Source organism: Rhineura floridana, chromosome 8, assembly GCF_030035675.1.
Source record: "Rhineura floridana isolate rRhiFlo1 chromosome 8, rRhiFlo1.hap2, whole genome shotgun sequence".
NCBI lineage: Eukaryota > Metazoa > Chordata > Lepidosauria > Squamata > Rhineuridae > Rhineura > Rhineura floridana.
In genome coordinates, this window is record NC_084487.1 from 9,988,617 (window position 1) to 9,998,733 (window position 10,117).

The 10,117-nt window shown below is 44.8% G+C and overlaps 1 protein-coding gene across 1 annotated transcript; it reads right to left on the reverse strand.

Annotated features, from left to right (window-relative positions):
• Positions 1-4,635: 4,635 nt before the first annotated feature.
• LOC133390170 (uncharacterized) lies at positions 4,636-8,996 on the reverse strand. The gene is made up of 5 exons (XM_061638177.1): positions 8,576-8,996; positions 8,338-8,471; positions 6,659-6,736; positions 5,654-5,850; positions 4,636-4,882 (listed from the first exon to the last, which is right to left on the reverse strand). Exons 1-5 carry the CDS (start codon positions 8,979-8,981, stop codon positions 4,768-4,770), a joined length of 930 nt encoding a protein of 309 aa, XP_061494161.1. The 5' UTR covers positions 8,982-8,996; the 3' UTR covers positions 4,636-4,767.
• Positions 8,997-10,117: the final 1,121 nt, after the last annotated feature.

Sequence of the window (10,117 nt, forward strand, 5' to 3'; positions counted from 1 at the left end):
AACTAATGGCGACCCTATGAATCAGTGACCTCCAAGAGCATCTGTCATGGACCTTGTTCAGATCTTGAAAGCTCAGGTCTGTGCCTTGCTTTATGGAATCGATCCATCTCTTGTTTGGCCTTCCTCTTTTTCTACTCCCTTCTGTTTTTACCAGCATTATTGTCTTTTCTAGTAAATCAGGTCTTCTCATGATGTGTCCAAAGTATGATAACCTCAGTTTCATCATTTTAGCTTCTAGTGACAGTTTTAGTTTAATTTGTTCTAGCACCCAATTATTTGTCTTTTTCGCATGAGCTGGTGTTAATTGACGATTAGGAAGGTGGATTCCTAGACATCTTGTACTACTTATAATCTATCGGTATAGTATAGAGGACAGTCCAAAGTGCAGTTTTTTTATTTCCCAACTCCATAACAAATTGGGGTGCAAGAAATGCCACAAAAACAATAACATTACAGGGAGAAGCGACTGACGAAAACAGCAACGAGTCAACCACATCCGTACGTAGGTAGCAGCTGATAAGAGTCATTACTATGGTGTTTTGTTAATTCTGTATGTTGTCTCTGTCTCCCTTCTGTGGATGTTCCGGTAAACATTCTTTTTTAAAAAAAAGAAATCAGCAAGAGTGAGGATTTAATGTTTCATAAATTATCCCTTTAAAATATTTTAAAAGCTCAAATGCTGTTTGATTTTTTATTCAGGTTGGCCTCATACATTTGCCTAGTAGAACATAAGAATATTAAGAGAGCCCATTCCTTTGGGGGATTTTTTTTTAAATGTGTCCAGCATAAAAGTGCCTGGACACATATGTTGTGTACATAGGTAAATTTTTCCCACTTTGGAGAGGTTACCGTGACTGACAATTTCATCCACTTTTGTAAAAAGTAACCTTTTTCTGACTTCCTGATAGTGGGGGAGAAGAAACAAAGTAGGCTTCATAGAATAACAGAGTTGGAAGGGGCCTATAACGCCATCGCGTCCAACCCCCTGCTCAATGCAGGAATCCAAATCAAAGCATTCCTGACAGATGGCTGTCCAGCTGCCTCTTGAAGCCCTCCAGTGTCAGAGAGCCCACTATCTCTCTAGGTAATTGGTTCCATTGTCATATGGCTCTAACAGTTAGGAAGTTTTTCCTGATGTCCAGTCGAGTTGAATAAGCCCTAATCAAATCTAGCAGATCATGAAGATCTTTGGGATGAGGTCCAAATCTGGAGCCAAATCTGAGCACCAAATCTGGAACCAAATCAAATCTTCTGGTCAGTGGACATCCCTACTTTGTATCTCTTCATCACCATCACTATTTATATTTCCCTGTTTCCATCTGAAGCTGCTGCATCCATCTGAGATTTTTAATCTTGGTTTAACACAGATAATAAATGCTGTATTGAACAGGAGTATGTCCATTAATTTGTTTTTTGTGGGTCATCCAAAACAACAGCCCCCTTTGGCAACCCCTCCCAACCTAAATCTAAAGCCTGATTGTCACAAATAAGCAAAAGAAATAAAAAACTAAATAGAGCCACAACTGATATCTGGGATGCAGATAGACAAGATCTACTGAGGAGTTCATGAAAAAAATTATATGGTGGCCAGCTTTAAAAAGATCAACAATACATTCTATGCAGAGGAAGAAGATACATGGAAAATGAGTTAAAGGGCCCAAGGCAAAGATAAACAGTGGAAATCAGAACTTCTCAGGAATCTGGAAGCCTCAAACCTTTTGCAGGCCAGTGGAATATTTGGAGCATATGTCATCCACATCTCTGAAAGGGAAGCCAGCTGTTCTTGTGTATGCTCTTCTGTACATTCAGGAGCTCTGCAGGATTGGAGCTCCTGATTGTGGAGGGTGGTGGAGCCAATGAAAACTGAGCAGAATCTCCTTCCGATCTTCACTGGTCAGAGGGGTGAAGCCAGGTGGGTACGGAGATGTTGAGGATGGGGTCAACAGGCCATGCACTGTTGGCAAGAGGGCCTGGAGATAAGGTCCCCTTCCCGCTCCACACAGCAGCCCTCCATGTGGAGGACTAATGCATGAACAGAGCAGAGTCTGCAGTGAAGATTTATATGTTGGGTTTACTGAAGCAATTCCTCACTTATGCAGAAGATGCCAACTGTGGGAATTAACACTTCTTCCCTTTCTTCTTACAGGTTTTGTACCTGCCTCTATCCTTGGACAAATTCTGATTCCCTTGAAGACTCCATGTAAAGAAACCATTTTCCTATGTCCCTAGTACAACCTGTATTTTAGATACAGTGCAGTACTTCTGGCAAAAGGAACAGAGAGGTCACTCACTTGCAAACCAATCCAAGGACACAAGTATTCCATTAGCAACTCTGTCTGAAGGCCAAGAGTGGAAACAGGTCTACCACAAGCACCCACCCCATGACAAATACCAGTGTATATCAGGAACTCTGCAAAAGCAGACCTGTTTTCAGTTTTGTGTCTCCATGTTTAACACCTGCATATTGTCTGACACTAACTTACTCGTAACAAATATAATGCACACCTAGCAAATATAATGCACACCTTCATAAAAAAGTAACTTGTTGTAATATGATGTTCTTGGGGCTGTATACTCTTGGACGCTTCAGCTCTGGAATATTCCAGAATCCTTAATGTATTCCTCCTCTTCTGACAGACATTTAGAGTGGCCAAACTCTTAATTATTCTCTCTGTGTGTCAACTTCCTATGATAAGGGCACATAGGGCTCATCCAGACGACCGTACAATGTGTGACACGATCGCTTTGTGTATTAATTATTTTTTGTTCATCCATATCACATCGTGCGCTTGTGCGCATTTTCACACGGTTAAATCTGCACCTGCAGTATCGCAAAAAATGCGATTTGCTTTTTTAAACCAGGAATCATCCGCTGTAACATTTGGTGCTCAGATGCAATACCACGGACTTTAGAGATGTAGGCAGTCCATGGGCGGTCCTTGGGCGGTCCCCCACGCCCCTTCCTAATTCTCATCCAATCATGTATTTTCACTTTTGCGCATGTGCGCAAATGTGGGGGAGAAGCCTGGGAAAAGTGAACCAATCAGAGCAATGGGATGTACTGCGCAGATGCGAAAGAGCGCATTTGCGCAGCTATGGCAGTTAACCAGACACTTGTGGGTAGGGGAGAAGGAAGTGATTGCCAGCCCATTGCATCTTTCTACTTCTGCGCATATGCATGAATACTCTCAACGGTTTCGGTTTCGCCATCATCACTATCATCAGCATCCTGAGGCCGTGGTGATAGTGGAGGCTAGATCCTGGCGGGTATTGTTGTGTAGCTCCCTATACGGTTAAGTTTTGAGATGATAGACCGTGCAGCCCCCCTCTCTCTGTGCTGTGAGCTGGTGAACTCCGCAAGGGCAGCTGGAGCCCAACTGGCACCTGGACAGGGCTGCGAGCCACTGTGGAGCCAAGGAACAGCAGTTGCCCCTGCAGCCCCTAGCCATGTCCAGCTTTCTCGGCTCTTGCGGGGGTGCTGGTGTAGGAGCCTGCTTCATAGCAGCAGCACTTGGGGAGTTTCGGGATAGGAAGCGCCCTATGTAGCCAGCTCAGTATGGTGGGAGTTGGTGGCGGCAGCTACATTTCCCCCCATTCTGGATTCTTAACAAGCCAGAGCTTGGTGGAGGGTGATCTCAGCATCAGCCCCTCGCACCACCTCCCACCCACCACCCTTTCCTAGGTAAGAAATCCCACCAGGCTGCTGAACCCCTTGATTCTTTGTGGCTGCAGCTGGTGGTGCCGTTTCCAGGGCCTCCCCCCTTTTGCACACACACACGTTTCCCTATCCTCCTCCTGCCGCTGCCGTTTCTGGGGCCCTGGGGCCGACCCTTCCCTCCAGAACCTATTGTTCGTGCTTGGACGTTTGCGCTTTAACGCAAGAGTGCAAAATTTGAATTTAGAGCCAGCGAGTGGGCGCAAGACAAGGGCAGAGATGGGAGTGGCGCAGCGATTGCCAATTTCCCCTCCTCCTGTTCCAGAGTTGTGGAGGGGGGGGCGTGGTGGAAAGGCCTCGGAGTGGTGCTGGTGGTTGCCTCTGATTTGGAGACGGGGGGCAGGGCAGTACCCGATGGGTCATACGCCCCAAGAATACACTCCAGAAAGGGATGCGAAAGGGGGGAGAAATTATTGAAGCCTCCCCTCCCCCATTTTGCACACGCTCACGCATGCACACACACACACGTTTCCCTCTCCTCCTCCCCCCCTCCACGGTGACCTGCTCCGATCCTTCCCTCCGGAACTACCATTAGCCACTGGATCTCACACTTCTTGGAAATACTCCTTTCTGAAGCAGCGCTCACCCATAATCCCTGATGTGTGTGGGGCTGTCAATGCGGTTACTCAGCGGAGAAGGGAGGAGATTCCACACAAGCTCACTTAGCGGTTAGGATTATTTCGACTCTGGCATTGAAAGCAGGCTCCAAGGCCAAGTCTTAGCGAACCACCAACTCCCGAAGAACAAAATAGCAGAATTCCACCTCCTCCCTTCTAATTCTAATAAACCCTGCTATCAATTTCACCAACTTGGATTTCCCTGGTTGAAGCTTCTGGGGGATAAATCCAGACCTCTTGGTCCCTGGGCAAACTTTTGATAAAGTTAAGCTACTGGGAAAAAACAAGACGACACAGCCAGAGTTTAAACTCGTTACCATCTTTAATTAAGCTGCTTTGGAAGTAGCACACATTCCATGATAAACATTTTTTCCGAACCCACGTTCACAGAATCACACTGCAGTTCATTGATGCCAATGTTACACACAGATCTCTTCACATGGCAAACAGGATCAAGAAAGCAACCATCAGACAGAAGAGACCCATAGCTTCAGACAGGGCAAATCCCAGAATAGCATAGGAGAATAACTGCTGCTTCAGAGAAGGATTCCTAAAATAAAGTCAAGATACAAGAAATTTGTACAAATTTCAAAGGAAGTAATTCTAAACAGATGCATCATTATACCCTATGAAAAGAAAAGCTCAAGCCACCCAGTTACAGAACAAAGCGCTTACAAAATAGGTTTTAAAAAAGCCATGTATTCCACAGCAATTAAATGTGATAATTTAGACAAGTCTCAGTGTGACTACTATTGCAGCCAGGTGCTTGCAGATCAAACATCTGCACTGATGTCATTTCTAGACACAAGAGAAATTTTGTTCATCAAGATTTTTTAAACATCTTGATCTTAAACCCCAACTTAACTATTTTTTAGTATCTATTGCTTTTGCTTGCTTTACTTTGATGTTTTAGATAATCTTCAGGGCTTTTGTGGCAGTATAGAATGTATTACGTAAATGGAATGAACTACAGTTTGTTTTTTATAAGATCCTAGCCCTATGCAAGGCCCAAGGCCTTTGAATTCCCAAGAAAAGACAAATCATGTTAAGATTTTCCTCCCTCCACATCCATTCTGTCCCAAATATTGAAGTAGCTTGTTTCTTAACACAAGGCAAAAAAGAGCTGCCACAACCCTGAAGTTTTTCCAGCCTTCTTGGCTTCCAAGACCAGCTAACTGTGCCATGAGGTGAGTGGAACAAATTACAGTATCCTGCATTTGCAAAAATGCCACAACAGTTACTTGAAGACCTAGTACAGGACAATGAAGTGAACATCTATTCATGTAACGCTGACTTAAAGTTAAAAATCAAGGACATTTACCTGGCATAGCCAATGATTAAACTCCCGAAGACTGTTCCGATACCAGCACCAGAACCAGCCACTCCTACTGTGGCAGCACCAGCACCAATAAATTTGGCAGCCGTGTCAATGTCCCTGCTGATAGCACTAGTTTGAAACTCCCTTAGTGCTAGTTGACTGCCAGTGTTGTGAGCCCCAGTAAGGAAAACTGTGTTGCCCTAAAAGAGAGAAGAAAACCCATGGATTAAATTTAATGTAAAGAATAGCTAAAGATTTGTTCTATCAATGTTACCAACATTCTACAGACACATTTCTTTGGACAGGTACTAATTGTGTGAGGATTTAGGAAAGTGTTGTTTCTTCCTAAATTAAAAAAAATCATTGGATGAACTGCCAAGAGCAATCAGAATTCTGGTGACGACAACACCTTCTGCCCATTTGGTGCAATGAACAGAAAGATGCAATTCCACCCACCTGGAAGACACAACTAGCAAGAGAAGGGCACATTTCAGTATGTTAGTCTTCACAATACCTACCTCAGAGATTCTGCAAGCCAGGTTTAAGTAATTTAACCTGCAAGAAGTCAGCTGGGAACCAACACATAAGCAACTTATTTATTTATTATTTGATTTATATCCTGTTCTTTCTCCCAGCAAGAGCCCAGGACTTCAAGATCCTTGGTAAAGAAGCAAACTACAAACAAACCTTTGCTATCCCTGTTCAGCTGTAAGACTGTGTTGTTCCAAGTTCATTATTGCAAAGTTAGTGGTCTTCAACCTAGGGTCCCCAGATTTTGCTGAACTACAACCCCCATCACCCCCAGTCAGCTTAACCAATGGCTATGGATGATAGGAGTTGTAGTCCAAGTTTTATGGCTGAATTTGAAGGCAGACAAAAAAAACCCAAGGGATCATGCCTTCACCAAAAACTGCAGTTTGATACTTTGTTGCAAGTTATAAAATTACTAGGACAAGAACACATGGGCTCACCAGAGAGTCAAGGAAGCTACAGAATTGTTTAAGGTACCTCTCCAGTCCTGGCTTCCGGCCTAGACAACACCGTTGCAGAAATTGGTCTGTATAGAATTCTTGATCCAGTACGCATCTGAAAAAAGGGGAGGAGAAGAAGAGTGTTAAAGTAATGGACAGTATCATAAAATTCTACAACCGCAGCCTTCAAAACAATAAACTGCTTAGAGGTGTGTGTTTTTTTTTTTTTTTACAATCAAGCAGTATAAAAGTTTTGTTAAATAATAAAAAATAACCACACAAAACCTCAGGAGCTTTTTGGTTCTCACAAAATTAGTTATCTTTAGAATCTCAGCTCAGTGATTCCATCCATTGGGGAAACCCTGTAGCCCTTAGTGATGCAACACCTCAGCACTTGCAAAGACATTTTCATCTCTAGACAGTTAAAACTACGGACCACAGCTAAAGTCATTATCATTAAGACAAAGCTGCTCTCAAAAGTTTGACCTTCACTTTTGGCACCTGTTAGTTGGAGAACACTGCTCATCAGAACCTTGTGTTCCCATATGGCATAAAGTGTTTTTGTTGTTGAGGTAAGTATCTAGTTGTGACTGTAAGCAAACTAATTTTTAAGAATCTCCATCTCTCTTCCCATGTTATCAAGTGTTAACATCGTAACAGGCAGCAAGATTTCAGAGACAAGTCATCCATGGTAACTAACTCTCTCATAAGCAGGGAAAAGTGTTTCCAGGTCAGATTTTCTTTTTGTAATTCTCCTTTCTGGCATCCTCTAAAAAATCTCAAGCAAACAATCTTGTGGCACACATTCGTATTTTCTTGTCTTTATTCAAAAGGTACCATTAAGAAAGCTCAGTGTTCCTGTGGTACATTGTAAATTAGGCAGTATGAGGCAACACATATCTAGATATAAAGGAGTGTAACTCTGGTGTGACCGATGACCTTTAGGTCACTTTCGACCGGTCTTCTAAAGCAATTCTAACATTTAAATCCTAAGAACGTTTACTTAAAAGAAAAATCCAATGAACTCAGCCTAAGCTTCTCTCTCGAGAAAGTGAGAGAGCATGTCAGTTTGGATGAGCTGAGCACTCACAACCACCCCGAAACATTTTTAAAGTTCCCAGAAGGTAAAGAACCCATCCACCCACACAAACAAACCTGATCTGTCAGGTACAACTAGCGGTCTAGGCCGTCCGCAGCAGATTGTAGGATAGGCCTATTGAATGAATGACTGAGAGAAACCCGACCAAGCAGAGGCCTGCTCTTGCCCTTGGATCACCTACTCGCTAAGGTCACACAAGATTTCTACAACCACCTCTTTCTGCAACAGAAGCCAACCTAAGACACTTTGCAAGGAGAACCATTTTATTTTTACTGGTGGAAACGCAGCTTTGATTGACCTGCAACATCGGAGAACGGACGGGGTAGAGAGTCTCCTTGCACAAAGCAAAATTAAAACGGGCGGAGAATGACCTCCAGCAGGCAAAATGAATGACTTACGTTGGCCGTTCGGCCTGCTTTTCCCTCCCAGAATACAAATCCCCAAAGAGTCAACATCCCCACCCTGGCAGCTTCCTTGCAAAGAGAAAAGTGCAGACTAAGCACGGAAACGCTGTGACCGCTAAGGAGTAATGGAAGGACAGTTAATAAGGAAAGGTTAGAAGGGACAGCGACCCACTGAGAAACGTGCGGGGAGTTCCCTGCCCCACTGCAACTCACCAATGCGGGGGAGCCTGCGGCGAGCCTGACACAGACAAACATGGTTGTTACTGTTACTGCTCCAGTGGATGAACAGGCGGGCCAGTGGCGCAATGGGGCTGCGCGGGGATCCCGGGGTTTGGCCTTGTGGCTCACTGTAGGGAGAAAAAAGAGTTTTATGAGTCCCGCAGGTACCGCTTCAGGAGCTGACGAAGGGCCCAGCTCCCCGATGGAGACGGATGCAAACATCCCGGCCTACCTCTAACCCGGCAGCAGCGGCTCCTCCGCCTGAGCTGGTGCCGTTGTAGAGGTCGAAGGGACTCCAAGCTCTTTGCGCAGGCGCAGTGACGGTGCTTTATGGGCGGAGCGCCCGGATGCGGGGGGGGGGCGCGCGGAAGGGGTGAAAGAAAAGAAGTGCAATAGTAAAAAAAACGGGGAGAGAAGCCGTTAAGGCCACTTTGTGGAATAAAGGAGGGGGAATAAAAGGAGTACAGACTGACAGTTGGAATGTAAGAGGGAGAGGAAGGCACTGGAAAGGGATAAAATGCTTTTGTGTAATTTGGGATGGAGAGCCCTTCGGTTTTGGAAAGGCATGCCCTTATAACAGCTGCTTTTCCCTGGCTGGGATCTGCCTGTGCAGCTTGTCCTGCAGCAGAGCACGCCATGCCAGGAAGCCTCCTCTTCCTCCTTGCTCCAGCCTGACTTGGAGCTGCTGCCGCTGCTCTTTCATTTTGCTCTTCTGCTGGAGGGCATTTCAGGGGTTAATACTACAGATATTAGGAGGCAACTAACCTAGACCATCCCAACATTAGAACTGAATGAGACAGTTGCCAAGCTGAGGAGACCCTCAGGCTCAGGCTTTCAACTCTGTGGTATTAACCTGTCAATTTCCCCTCCACTCCCCAAGAAAAGAGGGGGGGGACACTTCCTGTCCATTAGAATAGGATAGGGTCGGCAACAAGCAGCAGGTCCCATTCCACTGGGGCCAGTGAGGGGCCCCTCTGCATTCCTGGGCCCTTGGCCAGTGCTCTACTTGGGCCACTGCTGCAGCCAGGCCTGCCCACCATCCTTGACCATTGGCAATGCTGCCTGAGACTGATGGGAGTTGGAGTTCAACAATAACTGGAGGGCAGGCCCCTGGTTGGAAAAGGCTATATGGTGTGTCACAAGTCAACTTCAAATGCACCCTACTGTACATATAGAGCCCTACCACATCCAATTCCATGGGGTGGTTCTTCCTCAGTCAAATTAGCTGAGCAGTAGAATTAGCCTTGCTCTCTTCCTTCATGACTAGATAATAGGCTCTTCCAGAGTGGTGTTTTATTGCAGGTGTATTCTGCAACATGTTCTTAACACCATAAATGTGCATCAGAGGTGGATTTATTCTTTATTAGTTGTTATGTGTGCATACCATGGACTGCAAAAAAGACCAATAATTGGGTGTTAGAACAAATTAAACCAGAACTATCACTAGAAGCTAAAATTATGAAACTGAGATTATCATACTTTGGACACATCATGAAAAGAAAGGATTCACTAGAAAAGACAACAATGCTGGGAAAAACAGAAGGGAGTAGAAAAAGAGGAAGGCCAAACAAGAGATGGATTGATTCCTTAATGGAAGCCACAGACCTGAACTCACAAGATCTGAACAGGGTGGTTCATGACAGATGCTCTTGGAGGTCGCTGATTCATAGGGTCGTCATAAGTTGTAATCTACTTGAAGGCACATGACAACAAAGTTGTTATGTGAAGCTTCCCGAATGCCAACACATTACTGCTGTTTGGAGGGGCTATAGCA

Bases quoted from the DNA above. Each gene is read 5' to 3' on its own strand.
- LOC133390170 (XM_061638177.1), bottom strand. From the start codon at position 8,981: ATGGCGTGCTCTGCTGCAGGACAAGCTGCACAGGCAGATCCCAGCCAG. The intron at 6,737-8,337 runs GTGAGTTGCAGT...CCCTTTTTTCAG, and splicing joins CCGCAGGCTCCCCCGCATTG to ATGCGTACTGGATCAAGAAT. The intron at 5,851-6,658 runs GTACCTTAAACA...TCTCTCTTTTAG, and splicing joins CGGAAGCCAGGACTGGAGAG to GGCAACACAGTTTTCCTTAC.